We start from the raw sequence: 19,954 nt of genomic DNA, 5'->3' as shown, positions 1-19,954 counted from the left end.
TTCAGGACATGTGTTGTGGTTGCCTGATGACATCACTGTTGGGTTTCGTTCGTTTTACGATCGAGCGATAAACTCTTTCTTCTGTAATGGTCGAAGGGGACGTTGCCCTTGAGTTATGCATGTTTGTACAGGATCGATGATGAAATCACTGGTTTTGATTCGTAATAGCACAAGTCGTGCTAGATTCCTACAATGGTTTTGACTTGATATTTTGTATGCAGTGGAGAAGCTGCGAAACGCCAGGCGTTGGAAAGAAGCGAAGCTCAACAAGCCCAACAAGCTGCCATGTCTGCGATTGAAGCGGAGAGCAAAAAAGTTTGTATTTTATTTATAATTAATTTTATATTTGTATTTTATAGTGTTCTATAATTTGTTTTATTACGTTATATAGGTAACCGTAACTCAACCGTCTGCTTTGTCACAAATGGACTTCTCGCAGTATACTCACCGTGCTGTATCATTCCTCGCTCGTAACTTCTACAATCTAAAATACGTTGCTTTGGTGCTTGCTTTCTGCATTAACTTCATGCTGCTATTCTATAAGGTGTGTATTAACTGTTTATTTTATATAATTATTGAAAAAATGTTTAGAAAATTGTACTTCACACATTTGTTGATGGATTTTGATTCACTTCATCTTGTAACTGTATGTACTTTTGTCATCTCTAATTTATTCAATTCATTGCTTTTATTTGTAGGTAACAACTTTGGGTGAAGATGACGAAGGTAGTGGAAGCGGAAGTGGGGAATCTTTAGTTGAATTGATTAGTGGATCAGGCTCTGGATCAGGCTCCGGCTCAGGATTAGGTTCTGGAGATGGTGCGTTTAATACGGTTTTTTTTAATTGTTGATGTATGGAAAAATGTGTGTATTGTAATATATCATTTTTTTAGGTGGAAGTGGAGAAAGTGAAGAAGAAGAAGATCCTATAGAATTGGTACACGTCGATGAGGACTTCTTCTACATGGAACACGTCATGAGATTAGCTGCTTTATTACATTCTCTCTGTTCTTTGGCTATGCTTATTGCTTACTACCACCTCAAAGTAAATATAATATTGTATAGGTATATATATAGGCTTAAAAATATATTGGTATGCAATAATTTTAATACATTTATATGAATAGGTACCGTTGGCTATCTTCAAACGTGAAAAGGAAATTGCTAGACGATTGGAATTCGACGGATTGTACGTAGCGGAACAGCCTGAAGATGATGATATTAAAAGTCATTGGGATAAAATGGTCATAAGTGCAAAGTATGTCACAATTTATGAATATTATTTGGGTGTGTATGTATGTATGTACATGTTTTAAATCTATTTTATAATTTATTTCTAGATCGTTCCCTGTAAATTATTGGGATAAATTCGTGAAGAAGAAGGTACGACAAAAGTATTCCGAAACGTATGACTTTGATTCTATATCTAATCTGCTCGGCATGGAAAAAACATCTTTCTCTTCACAAGAAGAGGAAGGCAGTGGTCTTGTTCATTTGTATGTTGATTTATATATACTAATATGGAACGTTTTTATTTGGAACTAATTATTTTGTTGAATTTTTAGCATTTTGAATATCGATTGGCGCTATCAAGTATGGAAGGCCGGTGTAACGATCACGGACAACTCTTTCTTGTACTCGCTGTGGTATTTCACCTTCTCGGTCATGGGTAATTTTAACAACTTCTTCTTTGCTGCTCATTTACTTGATGTCGCTGTCGGTTTCAAAACTTTGAGAACCATCTTGCAATCAGTAACGCACAATGGCAAACAGGTGATCTTCATAAATTGAATCCATTTAGGTACATCGAAGATAGTTGATTGATTATAAATTATACGATTATAAAATTCCAGCTCATATTGACTGTCATGCTGCTGACTATCATTGTGTATATCTACACTGTGATTGCGTTTAACTTCTTCAGGAAATTCTACGTGTCTGAGGAAGACGAAGAAGTCAAAAAATGTCATGATATGTTGACCGTTAGTATTATTTGTGTGATAAGTAGATGATGTGTATATTCCTGGAAGATGTATTCAGTGAATCCTTCTCTTTTCAGTGCTTTGTGTTCCACTTATATAAAGGCGTTAGAGCTGGTGGTGGTATTGGAGACGAAATCGAACCTCCCGACGGTGATGACTATGAAGTCTACCGAATCATGTTCGACATCACTTTCTTCTTCTTCGTCATTGTCATCCTACTGGCTATCATTCAGGGTTAAAACGAAATATATTCTACTAGATTAAAATTGTATAACACTATTGTATTGTATATAGTTAACACTGTTGTATAATGTTTCAGGTTTGATCATTGACGCTTTCGGTGAGCTTCGTGATCAACTCGAATCGGTGAAAGAAGATATGGAGAGTAATTGCTTTATTTGCGGCATAGGAAAAGATTACTTTGATAAGGTTCACCTTTCTTATATATATTTTTTTGGTTTATTTTAGCTGACTATGCTGTTTATAATTATTGATTTGTTTTTATATTTAGGTTCCTCACGGTTTCGATACGCACGTACAAAGAGAACATAATCTAGCAAATTACATGTTCTTCCTTATGCATTTAATCAATAAACCGGACACGGAGTATACGGGTATGTTTATATGCAATTTAAGACGCTTCCAATGGTTAGAATCGAGTGCTTGATTGATATGTTGATTAATCGTTATAGGTCAAGAGACGTTCGTGTGGAATATGTATCAGCAGAGATGTTGGGACTTCTTCCCCGTCGGTGATTGTTTCAGGAAACAATACGAAGATGTGATGGGAGAGTGAATAAAATGTTGCATTTCATCGTTTCATCTGTATATTAAGCATATTCATGAGTATTTCTCCATTTTATATATACAAATGACAACATTATACCTATGTATTATTTATATTGTAGGTATTTTAATAGAATTGAAGTTCGTTTTTTAATGAATCGTGTGTCATTATCTTTTTTTTTTCATTTTGGCATATTTTTTGTACATATATTTAAAGATTTTTATTTATATTCTGTTATTGCTTTATTTATTTTCATTGTTATTAATTTAATATTTATATTGTTCATAAATTAAAAGTATTTCGATCAATGAGACTATTTTTTTTAGTTTGTAACAAAAATACTAATAAAATGTTGGTAACTCCGCAGTAACATTTTTTTTATACTAAGTATGTTCTATTTTAGAAACATATAAGTAGATAGATATCTATTGTGATTTTTTCTGTGGCCTTTAAAAATATTGCTTTTCCAATACATGCGTATTTCAATGATTTTTTCTTTGAAATTTATTAAAATGAAATTATAACTAAAACTAGCATAATTGTCTAAATGATGCTCTAAAAGCGACATTTTTTATAATACATAAATTTTCAAGATTTTAAAAATATATACATTCATCTGTTTAATTAAACAAATATTAAAATTTTCAATAAATAGATAATTTGACTACAATGTGGAATATATTATATTTTTCAGACTGAATAATAAAGTTGTAAATATGAAAACATGACTTTTTACTTATAATATTTTTTTAAAAAATATATACATATATATATATGTATATATACGGCGATTATTCCGCACAGAGTGATCTCGCGCACGTTACCAAAATCTCAATCATGGAACGTCTGGGACCCAAACATTGCATTCATCGAGATTTACCCACGTAAACTATCGTAGTATTAACTTAGTATTAACGAGAATTCGAGCTCAGATATTCCGTATTCACGATTTTCATGGCAACGATTGTCGTGTGCGCTATCACAATGTGCGAAATAATCCGTTTACCGTTATGATGGGATATCGGTAGCCATTCGAATATTAGTTAAAAACGCAAAAACATATCACATTGGCACTAAATGCATATAAATTATTTCAGATAAATTTCATGTTAAAGCTTAATTAAATGAATTTCCATTCAAGCGTTCACGCTTGAAATATTTACCTATTAAAATAATATCAAAATATTTTATTTAAAAATTTTCAATTACTGTATAAAGCATTATAGAAAATTTAAAGAATAGAAAAATTGTAACTTTTAGCATATAAATGATTACACTCACATATAATATGGCCATAATGTAATGGGGGTAGGGCGAGTGATGGTGCATACGCACCAAGCCAACGAACGGCCCACAGGCCAACTTTTAAAACCAGTAGCGTACAAAATATCGAAATAAAAATTAAAATTAAATCAAACGGATTTTTTTATTCTTCAATTGTTTCTCTCGTCGAAATAAATCAAGTAATTAAATCATTTCAGAGGTAAAATTTATCGGATAATGTGTGATTATTAATTTTATTTCGACGAAAGAAAAAAAACCCTTTGACAAATCACCGACAACCGACACCGCGTTTTTTTATGAATTGTTTTTTTTTTATCGATCATCGACGGTCGAAATACAGTAACATATCGTGACGACTTAAATCCCCCCCCCCCCCTGGGACAAGCTGAAATGACGCCCCTGAAGTGAATGCTTATCGGTGAAGGCCAACCGATGGTTTTACGGCCGGTACCTCGGGGCTGCCACAATATCAACTGTTTGGTTCGGTGATTATTACCCACAAAGCGCTCGCCCAAAAGTCACTAATATCTATATAACGGAACATCTGGCAGCCGAAAAGTCTATCATACTAACGATAACTATCATACAAACGAGAACTCGAGTGCCAAATATTCCATATTCACGATTTTCATAGCAAAAATTGTCTTCTGGGCGATCGCAATGTGTGTAAAAATCCAATTACCCAACTGTTTAGACCGCAAAGAATATCCAGGCATGAATACTTTCAGGCAAGAACATTTGTTACATGCAATGAAAAATCCAATGCATACTTACTTAAATTTTAGTATTAGGAACAAAATCAAAATTCACATTGAAAAAAATACGATCATTGTTATTATTTTCTTTGTGGCGGCTCGCTATACGACATGGTCGAGTTTGGTCACCTTCCTGCGAGTGGGGACCAACTCGATTGTGTTCGAAGTTAACTACTCACTCTGCCTTCAGCTGCCATAAATAAAACACGTGCATCAACATGCCAGTCGTCTCATTCGTTCATCCCCCATAACTTATTTATTATAAAGCGCATGGAGAAAATATAATAATAAAAAGAAATTGTATTTTGGGCGATCGCAATGTGCGTAAAAATCCAATTACCCAACTGTTTAGACCGCAAAGAATATCCAGGCATGAATACTTCCAGGCAGGAACATTTGTTACATGCAATGAAAAATCGGTAAACGGACTACTAGTCATATGTAAACCAGTCACAGGACAACCGGTCGCTCTAGATCGGTCACACGTGATCACCCGTCACACTAAAACTTGTCACGAGAAAACTGGTCACACCCGAAAAATCTGGTTACATCCAAAAATTCGACCAATTTTTAATTTAGTGTGACGGGTGATCACGTGTGACCGATCTAGAGCGACCAGTTCACATTTGACTAGTAATCACCGAACCGTGCGTTAAAATCCAATTACCTAACTGTTTAGACCGCAAAAAATATCCAGGCATGAATACTTCCAGGCAGGAACATTTGTTACATGCAATGAAAAATCCAATGCATACTTACTTAAATTTTAGTATTAGGAACAAAATCAAAATTCACAATGAAAAAAATACGATCATTGTTATTATTTACTTTGTGGCGGCTCGCTATACGACATGGTCGAGTTTGGTCACCTTCCTGCGAGTGGGGACCAACTCGATTGTGTTCGAAGTTAGCTACTCACTCTGCCTTCAGCTGTCATAAATAAAACACGTGCATCAACATGCCAGTCGTCTCATTCGTTCATCCCCCATAACTTATTTATTATAAAGCGCATGGAGAAAATATAATAATAAAAAGAAATTGTATTTTGGGCGATCGCAATGTGCGTAAAAATTCAATTACCCAACTGTTTAGACCGCAAAGAATATCCAGGCAGGAAGATTTGTTACATGCAATGAAAAATCCAATGCATACTTAGTTAAATTTTAGTATTTGGAACAAAATCAAAATTCGCAATTAAAAAAAAATACGATTATTGTTATGATTTACTTATTTATTATAAAGCGCATGGAGAAAATATAATAATAAAAAGAAATTGTATTTTGGGCGATCGCAATGTGCGTAAAAACCCAATTACCCAACTGTTTAGACCGCAAAGAATATCCAGGCATGAATACTTCCAGGCAGTAACATTTGTTACATGCAATGAAAAATCCAATGCATACTTTCTTAAATTTTAGTATTTGGAACATAATTAAAATTCACAATTAAAAAAATACGATTATTGTTATTATTTACTTTTTTATTATAAAGCGCATGGAGAAAATATAATAATAACAAAGGAGGTATGTAAAAAGAAATTGTATTTTGGGCGATCGCAATGTGCAATGTAAAAATCCAATTACCCAACTGTTTAGGCCGCAAAGAATATCCAGGCATGAATACTTCCAGGCAGTAACATTTGTTACATGCAATGAAAAATCCAATGCATACTTACTTAAATTTTAGTATTTGGAACAAAATCAAAATTCACAATTAAAAAAATACGATTATTGTTATTATTTACTTATTTATAATAAAGCGCATGGAGAGAATATAATAATAAAAAGAAAAATTCTAACGCAGCTCTTATTTTAATTTTATTTATGGTTGATCTGATTACATTACTGTATATATATATATATATATATATATACCAAATCCCTTAAAAATTATACGTATAATTTTCTTTTCCAATATAAAAATTTCCCAGCTTAGCAGTTGGCTGTGAGTTGGCCGTCATAACAGGTACATGTCAAGCTATTTTTAGTCCACAGTTTGAGCCAGGAAAACAGTTTTGGCAAACATTTCATTCACAATGGCGCGTTTGGTTAACCTCCAGGAATAATCGTCCCCGAAGGCCTCACCATGAGCCCCCTCTATGGCTTCCTGCACAAGTATTACATTAGGGCGGTCGTCGATGACGCTCTCACCAGGAACAGACACAGTCTCGACCTCGGAAATCTTGACGTCGAACAAATACCAGAAGCCCTGTTCCACAGCTACGAATTGCACAAGTTGTTTCTGCACAAAAACAAAATTCAACAGCTGGACAGCCGAATTGAACAGTGGTGCAATCTTACCGTTTTAGCCCTCGATTACAATAAATTGACTCAAATACCTCCGGAAATTAAAGAGTTGAAGAATCTACTCTATCTAAATGTAAGTCATAACCCTCTGAAGAAGCTACCACCGGAGATCGGCGAGCTCACTTGTCTCGAAGCTCTTTGGTGCAACTGTATAGGTATTGAAAGTATTCCCGAAGAAATATGCAAATTGGTAAATCTACACACGTTCGGTGCGAGGAAAAATAGATTAAAACGATTACCAAAACAATTTACAAACCTAACCGGACTGAGGTATATATAACACTGCTTGTTTTCCAATACCGTATTCGAACATTTTCAAGAATGTGAATGTGGTTTTGTGTGTTTCAGTTGGGTTACATTGCAAGATAACGTGATTGAGGAACTGCCGGAGGGGCTCGGAGCTCTAGGGCTCGTCCATCTCAACGTATCCGTAAATTGCTTGAGGGAACTGCCTAAAGACATCACCACTTGTAAGCAATTGCAATATCTATTGGTGAACCACAATCAGGTTAGCATTGATATACATTACATCACTAGTATGATTGATTTTGCAAATAACAAAGATTATTTTCAGATTAATTGTTTGCCACTGTTGGAAAGTACACGATGGGATTTGTCCGGAATGGAATCGCTAGCTTATATAGATCTCAGAGGAAATCCAGTGCTAGATGATCCGAATTATAAAGAACATTTTCAAGTATACAATTTTATATACATATATTGACATTTATTCATCATATTTTCATTTCAATGCGAAGTTTATTTTTAATTATTTGCTATATAGAGTTATCCCCAATTGAAAAGTAACAATGAATGGGGTCTTTTGGATAATAATAACGAACCAGTAACAGATGCAGAGGAAAATGCTAATCATACTGACGAGGCTCAACCAGCAGACAATGAAAATGGTATATTACATATTTTATTTATATGGAGTAAGGGAAGACCGTGGACAAAAGTAACATTTTGACTTTGGGCTTTTTTCTAATTAAACTATAACATTTGCAATAAAACAAATGTTGCCATATATTCAGGGACATATAAGTTTATTTATTTATTTCCTATGGTTAATATTGTTGCGTAGGGTTGGGTGGAGGATCCAAGTAAAAGGCCAAAGTCGTTTCACAGCATTTATTGGTGATTAAGGAGATACACGCACTGCCAGTGCTCCGTCCAGAAAATATCTTGATATGGTCTTAGTACCTCCTTATAAAGGGACAGGTCGCTCAGGGCATCTTCGACGTCCGGTTACTTCCCTATTGTTTAGGCATGTACCCGGGATATGTATTCCCACGACACTCAGTCCCACGCGATCGGTCACTTCTGAGAAGGGACCGGGTGCCGCTTACTACTCCAATTCGGTGGGCATTCTTTAGCTTACTTACACTTAGTCTGGAGATAATCCTTGAAACCAATTGTCACACAGTCTCTGGGATGCTATTCGGTCTAATCCGATTGCACTTACTCGGCGGTATACGTAACAATATAAAAATAAATAATAGAGCTTATATCAAGATTGATAAATTGTTACAACTGTCTCTTACCCGGGGACAATTGTAACAAACTGTTATTATAGAAATATTTGGAGCCTAATTTGGTAATATAACAAAAAATTTCAAGGACATCATTTATTATGTAAACGACAATGAAAACGCAATTTACCGCAATTCGATGAGTTTTCATTTTTTTTTCTGTTTGTTTTTGTTTTTTCTTCGTTTTAGTGTTAATTTTCATTTTGTTTTTTTCCCAGTCATCAAATTTAGCCTGTATATCATCCTTCTCTAGTGTGTTTCAATTTTTTTCTCCGATCTTTACTGTTAAATCTAAAAGGTACTTTCGAAAATAGTCCGATAATTACTGGTAAAAATGCTTTGCTTCTTCAGTAATTTCATGACGTGGAGATACTGTTTATGTTTCTGGAGTTTCCATGCATATTTGAATTCTAAATTAGACAGACTTACATAGGTCTAAATTAAAATTTACCAATTCAAAATTAAAGCTTAATAACGTCACTTTATGTAAAGGTATAGTATATAGAGGTTCTCATTCAGAAAGTGTTACTTTTCACATATGTAAGTCAGACGTAAAACTTTAGTTTGGGTGTCCAAAAAGCCGTCAGCTGACTGATTGACAGGTTGAAGCTTATTTAGCGGTCATTTGACTCTCATTCCCAACTTAGTAGGTACTTGTATATCAGAAACCGATATATCACGACTGTTACTATTGTCCCCGGTCTACCCTATATGGATTTTTTTAATGTGCATTTAACTAATTTGTAGAAGAAGTTGCTGCTAGGGAAAATAACGATGAAGATGACTCAGATTCATCATCATATGATGATTGGGAGAATAGTATTTCAAGCAGTCAACTGAATTCGACCGAACATAGTGAGAATGAGTTAGAAGAAAATGAGGTATTACATAGTTACAAATACATATGTACGGGATGATTATGCATTTATTATAAAAAATACATTTTTATTTATTTTACTTGCAGATTAAGGGCATTAACATACCAGTCATATCCCGATTTGCCGGAACGGGGAGTTAACGTCGCTTTTTAATATTGTTATATACCGGATTTGTGATGTGAAAAAATATGTTAAAATTTATGTGTATATATAGCGATGGTAAAAGACAAATTTATTTATTTTTGTAATTTATAATAATGAAATCACCGTCGACTTACAGTACAATTGAAGTTTGCAGAGATTATTTAGTAAATATACGTATGTATATAAAAATTGATCTGATTTTTACCGGCATACAAACTGTTTATTATAAAAAGATAATAATTGTAATATAATTGCAAGACAAATAAAATATTAAATTTAAAATTTTTTATTATAAATACTTTACATGGAAATTATATTAAAAAAAAATACATTTTAAACAGTCTTGTATTATAAATCTATAAAATTTATAACATAATATAGAAAATCTCAATAAATATGTATATACAAAATATAAATAGGAATGGATAACAATTACTTATGTATTTAATCGCATCATTTGGTAACCTTTACGCACTACAAATAAAGCTATACAATAACAAAACGTAAGTACATAGAAAAATATTAAAGCTCTCAAAAGTAGTATGTTGCAGAAACGTTGCATATACTATAACGTTCAATCTTCAACAGTAATCACCTTATCATATTCAGTCATCGAGTCCTCCACTATGCTGATATCCTCAGACGTATGAGACTCTACAAATAATCAGTTAAAGGGTTCATATATGTATATATATAGAAGATATAATAAAAAAGACGGCAAAAACAAATAGTTTATTATAAAATATTTGATAATCAACTCACCATCCTCTTGTTTTACACTAAACGTATCGGGAGCAAGGTCGTCAGAATCAAAAATGAAATTCTCAGTTCCTCCACCGAATGGTTTATCCTCACCTTTTAAAGTCTCTTCTTCGTCGGTTTCCAACTGGAGATGATACCAGCTAAGGGCAAACACTAAAGCCATAAACAGCACATTCGTAGTCACCCCTATAAAAAAAATCATTGGAAAAAGTCCAATTAATACCGCCAGCACATTTTATTCTTGGCATTTAACATTCAATCAATGATAAATATATTACCTACAGCTGCAGACAGATACGGCCAGTTGAACATCACGTAGCGAAGACCAGTGAAGTGAGCGTCTATGTTCAAAGTCGCAGAATACAATTCAATGTGCCTGGATTGAATCTCAACGTACATATCAGTTATCGGTTGATTCTGAAACGAAATATTCACTATTGTAAGTCTTGGTAAATGTTACGTCTATGTAATATCAATCGACATGACATACTTTATCGTCTTCGTAATGAGAGAATAGTTCAAGTTGGATGAGTTGTCGCTCTTCTTGCATTCCTAATACCATCATAGGGGCTTTGAAAAGCGTAGAAATTAATGTAAGCAATGGAGATTTATATGAAAGGAGTCCTGAGCGACAGGCCGATGAGACAAGTCCACCGCCGCGAGCCCTTAACTCGGCGCAACACATGAACATGCCTAAAATTAACAAACATATGTAAGAAAAGGTGTTTTTAAAGTCTAGAATGAAATACTATTGAAAATGAAGTCACCTAAATCTTTGTTCACTTGTGACTCGGGTACATCGAGATCGATAGAAATTCTGTATGCTTGTCCGACCATGAGTAATTGTTGCCGTTTAGTTAATCGAACGTGGGCTGATGGGTACGAGCATATTCCTCGGTCCTCATCGCACGACCTGCAAAAGTAAGTGTTTAAATAGTGGTCAAAATCTGAAACTTACATGCATTACATAAAATAATAATTGTACAATGCAAATTACAAATTTGTAATAGATTTGACCTTCATCAATCAAATGTATGTAAAAGAATCGAAACAAAACTGACCTGAACTGGAAGTATATTGGTCTGGTGTGCGTAATACTGGGCATGTAAGTGTAGTAAAATGCGACGTAGATAAAAATGGATATCCAAAGTATGAGCGAGAGTGCGAGGGCCGCTATACCAGCCCTGATGGCGACGAGTCTTGCTCCGTTGGCGCCATGGGCGGCCGCCTCCTGGTAACGAAGAGCTGCCTTCACTAAAGGCTTCCGAAGACGAGTTCGTCCCTCTCTGAGAGCGGCTCGCGGCTGCCAAACCATCCACGCCGCAGTCCTCGCCGCGCCCCACGCAGACACCGGAACCGGAAGTCGCACCATCTCACAATCACCTCAATCTTCACCTTCACCTTTACCTCCACCGTCACAGGTCTCTGAACGCGGACCGTCGATAAAACGCGACCTTCGGAGCCGAGATACCCTGTCGCCCCCACTTGTCAAATTCTCGCGGACTTTTCAAACCTGACGCAGACCATAACACCACACGCTCCGACCATAGACAGTACACATATCAAAAGTTTTTCGCCTTTTTTTGAGAACCTCACGATGACAAGTAAGCGAGTCTCGGGGCAGAAATGATTGAACTATCGATACATTTGTAGGGATATAGCACGACTTGTACCATACGAAACTTGGTCGATAATATCACCTATTTCCCTCATCGAACTTAACCCATTTAAACCCAAGCGGTCGGTTATGAACTTACACGATGTATACCAAAGCGGTCGTCCGCGGCATTTTACACTTTTGCGTCTTAAAATAAAGGGATCACTCAGGCCGGTCGTAAAACCTTTCGTTACGCTTGGTTAGATGTTGGTGATGAATTTTAAGAAAGTCACATGAAATTAAATCAGTTCCTTTTGGAGTTTTGAGGGAACAACATCGAACGCTTTTCGAGTTGCAGATATGTTGAAGAGAAAACATACGTAAGTTTTTTTTATTTTTACATATTTTTTATTTATCTTTATGTTTCTAATACAGTACGACTTATTGTATAATATTAATAAGAGAAATTGCGTTTACATATCTCATATTCCTGGAAAAAAGGGAGTCGTATATGACCCTTTGGGATAATGACACATTTTTTCCAGAGTCAGCCGTGGCCGAAATACTTCGTCCAGCTTACCCATAAAGGCGATTCAACTCGCTCCAGATACGCAATCACGAGTACACGGGAAATCCCAAGGAGCTACGCAACTACGCATCAAACATAGAACACAAAGGAAGACCTCGACCCGCTGGAATCTTCCAGAACGTGATCTCACCAGCCCAGCTACACGTAGCTCAAACAACACCTTTATAAACCAGAGCATCGTCCCCAGATGCCAGTGAGCTTCAGGAACTCTACCTGGCACGTTCCAGCGAATCACCTACCTAATTCGCTGTACATACAAATACACCTGTATCAATCGAGTAATAAAGATCCTCTTCAAAATTCAACCGAATTTCCATAGGCCGGAAAACGGTCCAAACCTTTAGCCCGCCCTATAAATTTATACTTTTCCCCCTTCATAAACTATAGAAAACAAATTTATATTGTAATCTGATTCTAAACATCAACCAATCAACATGTCATACTGCATACAGTTAAATTTATTTATTCATTCAAATACCTTCGACACGGCATCGAGAATACATCGGCACTATGAGGATAATTTTCACTTGCCATAATTAAATTATTAATTATCAATAACACTTTTTCATTTGGATTGAATTTCTTTACAACAAAAATATTACCAGAACTTCATTCCAATATGTTCCACCACACATCTCACTGTAAATGTTTACTAAGTATTTTATTTTGCATACAAGACATGTTTATCAAAGGCTGGCAAACTAAATATATAGTATGGGGATCTAGTCTTGTTGTGAAGGTCTTCTTCACCACCAGTCCGCCATGTATTATAGACAGGTTCGTCTGTGTTCGGTATTAATACAACTATATGTTGAATGTGGTATTTATTCGATAGTAACACGTATACACAAGTATGATTAATTGTTGGTAAAAGTATATTGTTCAGAGGTCTCTAGATGTGGTAGAGGGTCGCTGGCTCGGCATTCGGCTATGTTCAGCAAGTCTCTGGATACGGCAGTGTGTTGCTGGCTCGTTGTTCGGCTATGTTCGGCAAGTCGCTGGATATGGTAGAGTGTCGCTGGCTCGGCATTCGGCTATGTTCAGCAAGTCTCTGGATACGGCAGTGTGTTGCTGGCTGGTTGTTCTTCCAAGTCCGCGTAGTGAAGTGGTGGCTGGTCAGGAGCTGGATGTTGACTGGGGTTGTTTGGGTTGTACCTCCTTTTATATGGTTTCTGGAATGCTTGGTGGAAGTGGTTATTGATGCGTACGAAAGGAATTTGCTTTCGTCGAGGCGTCGAATTTTCTGGAATGCTTGGTGGAAGTGGTTGTACGAGCATTTAGTTTGTTGATGCGTACGAAAGGAATTTGCTTTCGTCGAGGCGTCGAATTTTCTGGAATGCTTGGTGGAAGTGGTCGTACGAGCATTTAGTTTGTTGATGCGTACGAAAGGAATTTGCTTTCGTCGAGACGTCGAATTTTCTGGAATGCTTGGTGGAAGTGGTTGTACGAGCATTTAGTTTGTTGATGCGTACGAAAGGAATTTGCTTTCATCGAGGCGTCGAATTTTCTGGAATGCTTGGTGGAAGTGGTTGTACGAGCATTTAGTTTGTTGATGCGTACGAAAGGAATTTGCTTTCGTCGAGGCGTCGAATTTTCTGGAATGCTTGGTGGAAGTGGTTGTACGAGCATTTAGTTTGTTGATGCGTACGAAAGGAATGCACTTTTGTCGAGGCGTAGTATTTTCTGGAATGCTTGATGGAAGTGGTTATTGATGCGTACGAAAGGAATTTGCTTTCGTCGAGGCGTCGAATTTTCTGGAATGCTTGATGCTGTTCCGCTCGATGTATTTTGTTGTTGCGGAATATTCTCGAAGGATTTTGGCATCGTTCCGCTTGGTGAATGTGACGAGATTCCCACATGGCTCTCTGGTGAGCGTTAGCGATGTGTGTGATTTTGTGGGTATCTTGATATGTTCACAAGTCTAGTCTGTCTGGCCATCTTATTTTTCTACCAGCCCTGGTGGTTGTTTCTGGTGGAGTCTCATTTGGTGCTGGTTGTGGTTGTTCTTGCGAAGTTGGCTGTGGCTGTTCTTGTGATGTAGGTGGTGTGTCCGGGTTCTGTAGAAATGCGGGTTTAACTCTGTCTATTGATACCGCTTTTTCTGAACCGGCTATGTCTAACCACATGTTCTTATTGTTTCGTCGTAAAACTTTGTATGGTCCTTCATATGGTGGTTGTAGTGGTGCTCGTACTGAGTCTGTCCTCAAGAATATGTATTCGCAGTCGTGGAGGTGTTTGTTGACGAAAGTTTTGTGTTGCCCATGGTGTTGTATCGTGGGTCTTATCTGTTGCATGGTTCTTTGTAGTTTTCCGGCAAATGTTGATGCGTCTATGGGTGGTGTATTTAAAAATAGGTCTGCTGGTAGACGAAGTGTTGTGCCGTATGTCAGTTGTGCAGGAGAATAGCCAATGTCTTCTCTGACTGCTGATCGTAGTCCCAGTAGTATCATGGGCAAAACGTCTGTCCATTTGTCTGTATTGCAGGCTTTGATGGATGCTTTTAGTGTTCTGTGCCATCGTTCTATTATTCCGTTTGATTGAGGGTGGTACGCTGTTGTTCTCTGACGTTTGATTCCCATGATTTTCATTAGTTGTGAAAATAAATGTGATTCAAATTGGCGTCCTTGGTCCGTTGTGATGGTGGCTGGAACGCCAAATCTAGTAATCCAGTTTTCCAGGAGTGCTTTCGCAACTGTTTCTGCAGTGATGTCTTTGATGGGGATTGCTTCTGGCCATCTGGTGAAACGATCTATGATTGTTACGCAATACATATATTCTCTTGAAGGGGGTAGTGGTCCGATGAGGTCTATATGTATGTGGTTGAATCTAGTGTCTGGAACCGATATTGTTTGGGTGGGGCTTCTCGTGTGTCGAGAGATCTTGGTTTTTTGGCATGGAATGCATGTGCGTACGTAGTCTCGTATTTCTTTTTTCATGTTAGTCCAAACGAAGCGGGTTTGTATAGCTCGTTGTGTTGGTTTTGGTCCTATGTGTGCTTGGTCGTGGAAGCTTGTTATGATTGACTTTCTGCATGATGCGGGTATGTATGGTCTTATATTGCCAGTAGATATGTCGCACCAAATTGGTTGTTCTATGTTTGTCAATCGTAGGTGGCGTAGTTCTAGTCCCGTGTCTGAATTTCGTAGTTCTGAAAGTTCTTCGTCGGTTTGTTGCTCAGCTATGATTTTCTCTATGTCCAAGTTTGGGGGTATTGTTATGGCTTCGATTCTCGACAAGGTGTCTGCTACTACGTTGTCATCACCTTTGATGTGTTCTATGTCTGTTGTGAATTGGGCTATGTAGTCTAGCTGGCGTTGACGTCTTGGTGATGCTGGTTCTGTTTGTTTCGTGAAGGCTGATGTTAAAGGTTTGTGATCAGTTAGTATTTGGAATTGTCGTCCTTCTAGCCAGTGTCGGAAATATCGTACTGATTCGTAGATTGCAGTTAGTTCTCGATCGTAAGTGCTGTAGTTTTTTTGAGCTGTGTTGAACTTCCTTGAAAAGAATGCCAGTGGTTGGTTTTCGTTGTTGTTTGCTTGTTGGATGACTGCTCCCATGGCGCTGTCTGATGCGTCGACCATTAAGGATAGTATTGCTGACTCTTTGGGGTGTACTAGCATTGTTGCGTTGCTTAGGTCGGTTTTACACTTGTTGAAGGCTTCCGTCATTGTAGTTGTCCATACGAGGGGGCTTTTGTCGTTTTTCTTGTGTCCCGCGGTTGCGTCGAACAAGGCTTGTTGTGAATTGATGGCGTGTGGGATGAATCGGCGGTAAAAGTTTATCATTCCGAGGAATCGTCGGAGTGATTTATAAGTTTCCGGTGTTTTGAATGTCGCTATGGTCTGTACTTTCTCTGGAAGTGGTTTAACGCCGTTGGAAGTAATTAAGTACCCTAAGAAGGATACTTCCGATTTTCCAAACTTGCACTTTTCAACGTTGATTACCAAACCGTAGTGTTTGAGGCGGTGCATGATGATTGTGATGTGCCTCTCGTGTTCTTCCTTGTTGGCTGATGCCACCAGGATATCGTCGATATATGCGAAACAGAACTCCAGTTCTCCCACGACTTCGTGCATGAATCTCTGGAAGGATTGAGCTGCGTTGCAGAGGCCAAATTGCATGGCGGTAAACTCGAAAAGTCCGAAAGGGGTGATGATGGCCGTCTTCGGTATGTCTTCTGGTGTTACAGGGATCTGGTGATAGGCTTTTATTAAGTCTATCGTGCTGAAGATTTTTGCGTCTTGTAGTTTGTGTGCGAAGTCTTGAATTTGCGGAATGGGGTATCGGTCAGGTGTTGTCTGTGCGTTCAGACGTCTGTAGTCGCCACATGGGCGCCAATCACCATTGGGTTTGCGGACCATGTGGAGTGGGCTGGCCCGGTTGCTCTTTGATGGTCTGCAAATTCCGCTCTCTGTCAGGCTTTTAAATTCTTTTTTTGCGATTTCTAGGGCGGCTGGTGCTAGTCTTCGTGGTTTGGAATACACTGGTCGTCCTGATGTTTCTATGATGTGTTGAGTTTTGTGCGCTGCTGTTTTTCTTTCCAGCTGTGGTGTTGTCACGGATGGAAATTGAGTGAGAATATGATGGTATTCGTCGGTGCTGGCTATTGTTGAGAGTCCAAGTGAAGGTATAGTCATGGTGTGTCCCTTTGTGGTTAGTCCTGTTACACCATCGATGAGACATTTTTTGTTGAGGTCGATAAGTAGGTTGTGGTGGCTCAGAAAGTCGGCTCCGAGGATGGCACGGTTGACATCGGCTATGATGAACTCCCAGTTGAAGTTCCTACGTAGTCCGAGGTCGAGTTTTACTGCTTTTGAACCGTAGGTTTTTATTATGGTCCCATTAGCGGCGTGTAGCTGAGTGCTGGTGTTGTTGGATTTGTTAGGTTTGTTGGATTTCTTGCTGTTTGGTGGTAATGCGGATATGTCTGAACCAGTGTCGATTAAGTAATTCTGGTCTGTTGATTGGTCCCAGATTATTAGTCGGCATTTTTGGGTACCGGGCGCTCTGTTTGCCGTTTCTGAGAGTCGCCGTTTTCGTTTTCCTTGTATTGGTATTTGCAGGGTGCTTGGCATTTTTGTGCGAGGTTTCCGAATTTGTGGTGGAAATAACAAAGTTCTCCTTTTGTTGTAGATTGACCTCTGGTGCGTGAGCGGCTTTCTGTGTGGTTGTTCATAGTCCGGTTTTGGCTTCGGCTTCGGTTGTAGGTCGGGTTTTGCTGTTGGCTGGGGTTTCTGAGTTTGAGTTGATGAACCTCTCTGGCCAGGTCGATTAGGAGGCGCTGTTGTGATTTGACATGATTAGTCATCTCGAGCAGTAGAGGATCTGGTGTTGTTTTTGGGTGTGGGAGCGTCTGCTGGTTTACTGAGTTCACTTCTATGTTGTGGTAAACTTCCATCAGTTGATCTGCGGTGAGGGCGAGTTGTTGCAAGGTTGGGTCTGGTATTGATTTTAGGATGGCCTGGGCGTGTTTTGGAAGTCGTTGTGTCCATAATGTCTTCACTATTTGTGAGTCTTTTTGCTGCGGGCCGGCCAGCTCCTGCATCTGTCGTAGCAAGTGTGATGGTTTTTTGTCGCCTAGTTCGAAACCCGTGAGAAGTCGTGCTGTGCGGCGCTCCAATGAGTCTCCCAGTCTTTCTAGTAGTGCCTCCTTTAATTTTTGATATTTGTTCGCTGCATTGGGTCCCGTCACTATGTCACTGACGAATGAGAGGGTGTCGTAGTCCAAGGCGGTGACAAGGCAACCGTATTTCGTACAGTCCCTTGTTATATTTGCGCTGTCGAAGTGTGCTTCCGCTATGCCGATCCATAGCGAGATGTTCTCCTTGAATACTGCTGGTAGACGTAGTGCGATGCGGGCTGCTTCCAAGGGTTGTGGTTGCTCTTGTTGATTTTCGTTCTGGGCTGCTGGGCTGTCGTCTCCGTTTACAGACATGATGTTAGCAGTTGTGTAGATTCGGGCTGCGCTGTTGACTGCTATGTGGGATGCTATGTGGGCTGCTGTGTGGGCTGCTCTCTAGGCTGCGATGTAGGCTGCTATGTAGTTTGCTATGTGGGCTGCTTTGTAGGCTGCGGTGTAGGCTGCTATGTAGGCTGCGATGTAGGCTGCTATGTAGGCTGCTATGTGGGCTGCTATGTAGGCTGCGATGTGGGCTGCTATGTAGGCTGCGATGTGGGCTGCTATGTAGGCTGCTATGTGGGCTGCTATGTAGGCTGCGATGTGGGCTGCTATGTATGCTGCGATGTGGGCTGCTATGTAGGCTGCGATGTGGGCTGCTTTGAAGGCTGCGTGGTTCTTAGTCGGGGGTCACCAGTTATGGGGATCTAGTCTTGTTGTGAAGGTCTTCTTCACCACCAGTCCGCCATGTATTATAGACAGGTTCGTCTGTGTTCGGTATTAATACAACTATATGTTGAATGTGGTATTTATTCGATAGTAACACGTATACACAAGTATGATTAATTGTTGGTAAAAGTATATCGTTCAGAGGTCTCTAGATGTGGTAGAGGGTCGCTGGCTCGGCATTCGGCTATGTTCAGCAAGTCTCTGGATACGGCAGTGTGTTGCTGGCTCGTTGTTCGGCTATGTTCGGCAAGTCGCTGGATATGGTAGAGTGTCGCTGGCTCGGCATTCGGCTATGTTCAGCAAGTCTCTGGATACGGCAGTGTGTTGCTGGCTGGTTGTTCTTCCAAGTCCGCGTAGTGAAGTGGTGGCTGGTCAGGAGCTGGATGTTGACTGGGGTTGTTTGGGTTGTACCTCCTTTTATATGGTTTCTGGAATGCTTGGTGGAAGTGGTTATTGATGCGTACGAAAGGAATTTGCTTTTGTCGAGGCGTCGAATTTTCTGGAATGCTTGGTGGAAGTGGTTGTACGAGCATTTAGTTTGTTGATGCGTACGAAAGGAATTTGCTTTCGTCGAGGCGTCGAATTTTCTGGAATGCTTGGTGGAAGTGGTTATTGATGCGTACGAAAGGAATTTGCTTTCGTCGAGGCGTCGAATTTTCTGGAATGCTTGGTGGAAGTGGTTGTACGAGCATTTAGTTTGTTGATGCGTACGAAAGGAATTTGCTTTCGTCGAGGCGTCGAATTTTCTGGAATGCTTGGTGGAAGTGGTTGTACGAGCATTTAGTTTGTTGATGCGTACGAAAGGAATTTGCTTTCGTCGAGGCGTCGAATTTTCTGGAATGCTTGGTGGAAGTGGTTGTACGAGCATTTAGTTTGTTGATGCGTACGAAAGGTGTACAGACTCCAGGGATGTTCAACTCGAGAGCACCCCGGAAGTCGGTTTCGTAGAAGCTCGTGGTAAGCGTGGGCGGGGCTGGTTTCCTCAAGGTGCC

General features: G+C 38.9%; 3 protein-coding genes across 4 annotated transcripts in view; 2 read left to right on the top strand and 1 right to left on the bottom strand.

The window, feature by feature from the left end:
- Positions 1-3,081, top strand: part of RyR (Ryanodine receptor) — a 92,968-nt gene extending 89,887 nt beyond the window's left edge. Inside the window, exons 98-109 of the mRNA XM_077427612.1 lie at positions 222-315; positions 392-544; positions 699-819; positions 894-1,045; positions 1,128-1,258; positions 1,341-1,496; positions 1,566-1,773; positions 1,854-1,982; positions 2,060-2,216; positions 2,302-2,411; positions 2,494-2,596; positions 2,675-3,081. Coding sequence (XP_077283738.1) covers positions 222-315; positions 392-544; positions 699-819; positions 894-1,045; positions 1,128-1,258; positions 1,341-1,496; positions 1,566-1,773; positions 1,854-1,982; positions 2,060-2,216; positions 2,302-2,411; positions 2,494-2,596; positions 2,675-2,778 — 1,618 coding nt within the window. The 3' untranslated portion in view covers positions 2,779-3,081. The remainder of the gene's footprint in view (positions 1-221; positions 316-391; positions 545-698; positions 820-893; positions 1,046-1,127; positions 1,259-1,340; positions 1,497-1,565; positions 1,774-1,853; positions 1,983-2,059; positions 2,217-2,301; positions 2,412-2,493; positions 2,597-2,674) is intronic.
- Positions 3,082-6,744: 3,663 nt separating this feature from the next.
- LOC143909567 (uncharacterized) lies at positions 6,745-9,953 on the top strand. 2 transcript variants are annotated; one of them, XM_077427613.1, is made up of 6 exons: positions 6,745-7,384; positions 7,463-7,622; positions 7,689-7,811; positions 7,899-8,022; positions 9,394-9,527; positions 9,611-9,953. In XM_077427613.1, the coding sequence occupies exons 1-6, from the start codon at positions 6,894-6,896 to the stop codon at positions 9,662-9,664; spliced, it is 1,086 nt and encodes a 361-aa protein (XP_077283739.1). In that variant the 5' UTR covers positions 6,745-6,893; the 3' UTR covers positions 9,665-9,953. The 2 variants fall into 2 exon arrangements, with proteins under 2 accessions (XP_077283739.1, XP_077283740.1); XM_077427614.1 differs by having other exon boundaries at positions 9,397-9,527; positions 9,611-9,946.
- On the bottom strand, positions 9,941-11,913 carry Seipin (lipid droplet biogenesis associated protein seipin). Its single transcript, XM_077427615.1, has 6 exons — positions 11,492-11,913; positions 11,198-11,343; positions 10,921-11,123; positions 10,709-10,847; positions 10,431-10,616; positions 9,941-10,322 (listed from the first exon to the last, which is right to left on the bottom strand). Exons 1-6 carry the CDS (start codon positions 11,800-11,802, stop codon positions 10,243-10,245), a joined length of 1,065 nt encoding a protein of 354 aa, XP_077283741.1. The 5' UTR covers positions 11,803-11,913; the 3' UTR covers positions 9,941-10,242.
- Positions 11,914-19,954: the final 8,041 nt, after the last annotated feature.

The sequence above is a fragment of the Arctopsyche grandis genome, chromosome 3, assembly GCF_051622035.1.
Source record: "Arctopsyche grandis isolate Sample6627 chromosome 3, ASM5162203v2, whole genome shotgun sequence".
Lineage (NCBI taxonomy): Eukaryota > Metazoa > Arthropoda > Insecta > Trichoptera > Hydropsychidae > Arctopsyche > Arctopsyche grandis.
This window is presented reverse-complemented; position numbering and strand designations above follow the sequence as displayed.

Coding starts and splice junctions, on each gene's coding strand:
- LOC143909567 (XM_077427613.1), top strand. CDS start 6,894: ATGAGCCCCCTCTATGGCTTCCTGCACAAGTATTACATTAGGGCGGTC. Junction 7,812..7,898: donor ATTATAAAGAACATTTTCAA/GTATACAATTTT, acceptor TTTGCTATATAG/AGTTATCCCCAATTGAAAAG. Junction 9,528..9,610: donor ATGAGTTAGAAGAAAATGAG/GTATTACATAGT, acceptor TTTTACTTGCAG/ATTAAGGGCATTAACATACC.
- Seipin (XM_077427615.1), bottom strand. CDS start 11,802: ATGGTGCGACTTCCGGTTCCGGTGTCTGCGTGGGGCGCGGCGAGGACT. Junction 11,124..11,197: donor ACAAGTGAACAAAGATTTAG/GTGACTTCATTT, acceptor TGTTAATTTTAG/GCATGTTCATGTGTTGCGCC. Junction 10,617..10,708: donor GTATCTGTCTGCAGCTGTAG/GTAATATATTTA, acceptor TTTTTTTTATAG/GGGTGACTACGAATGTGCTG.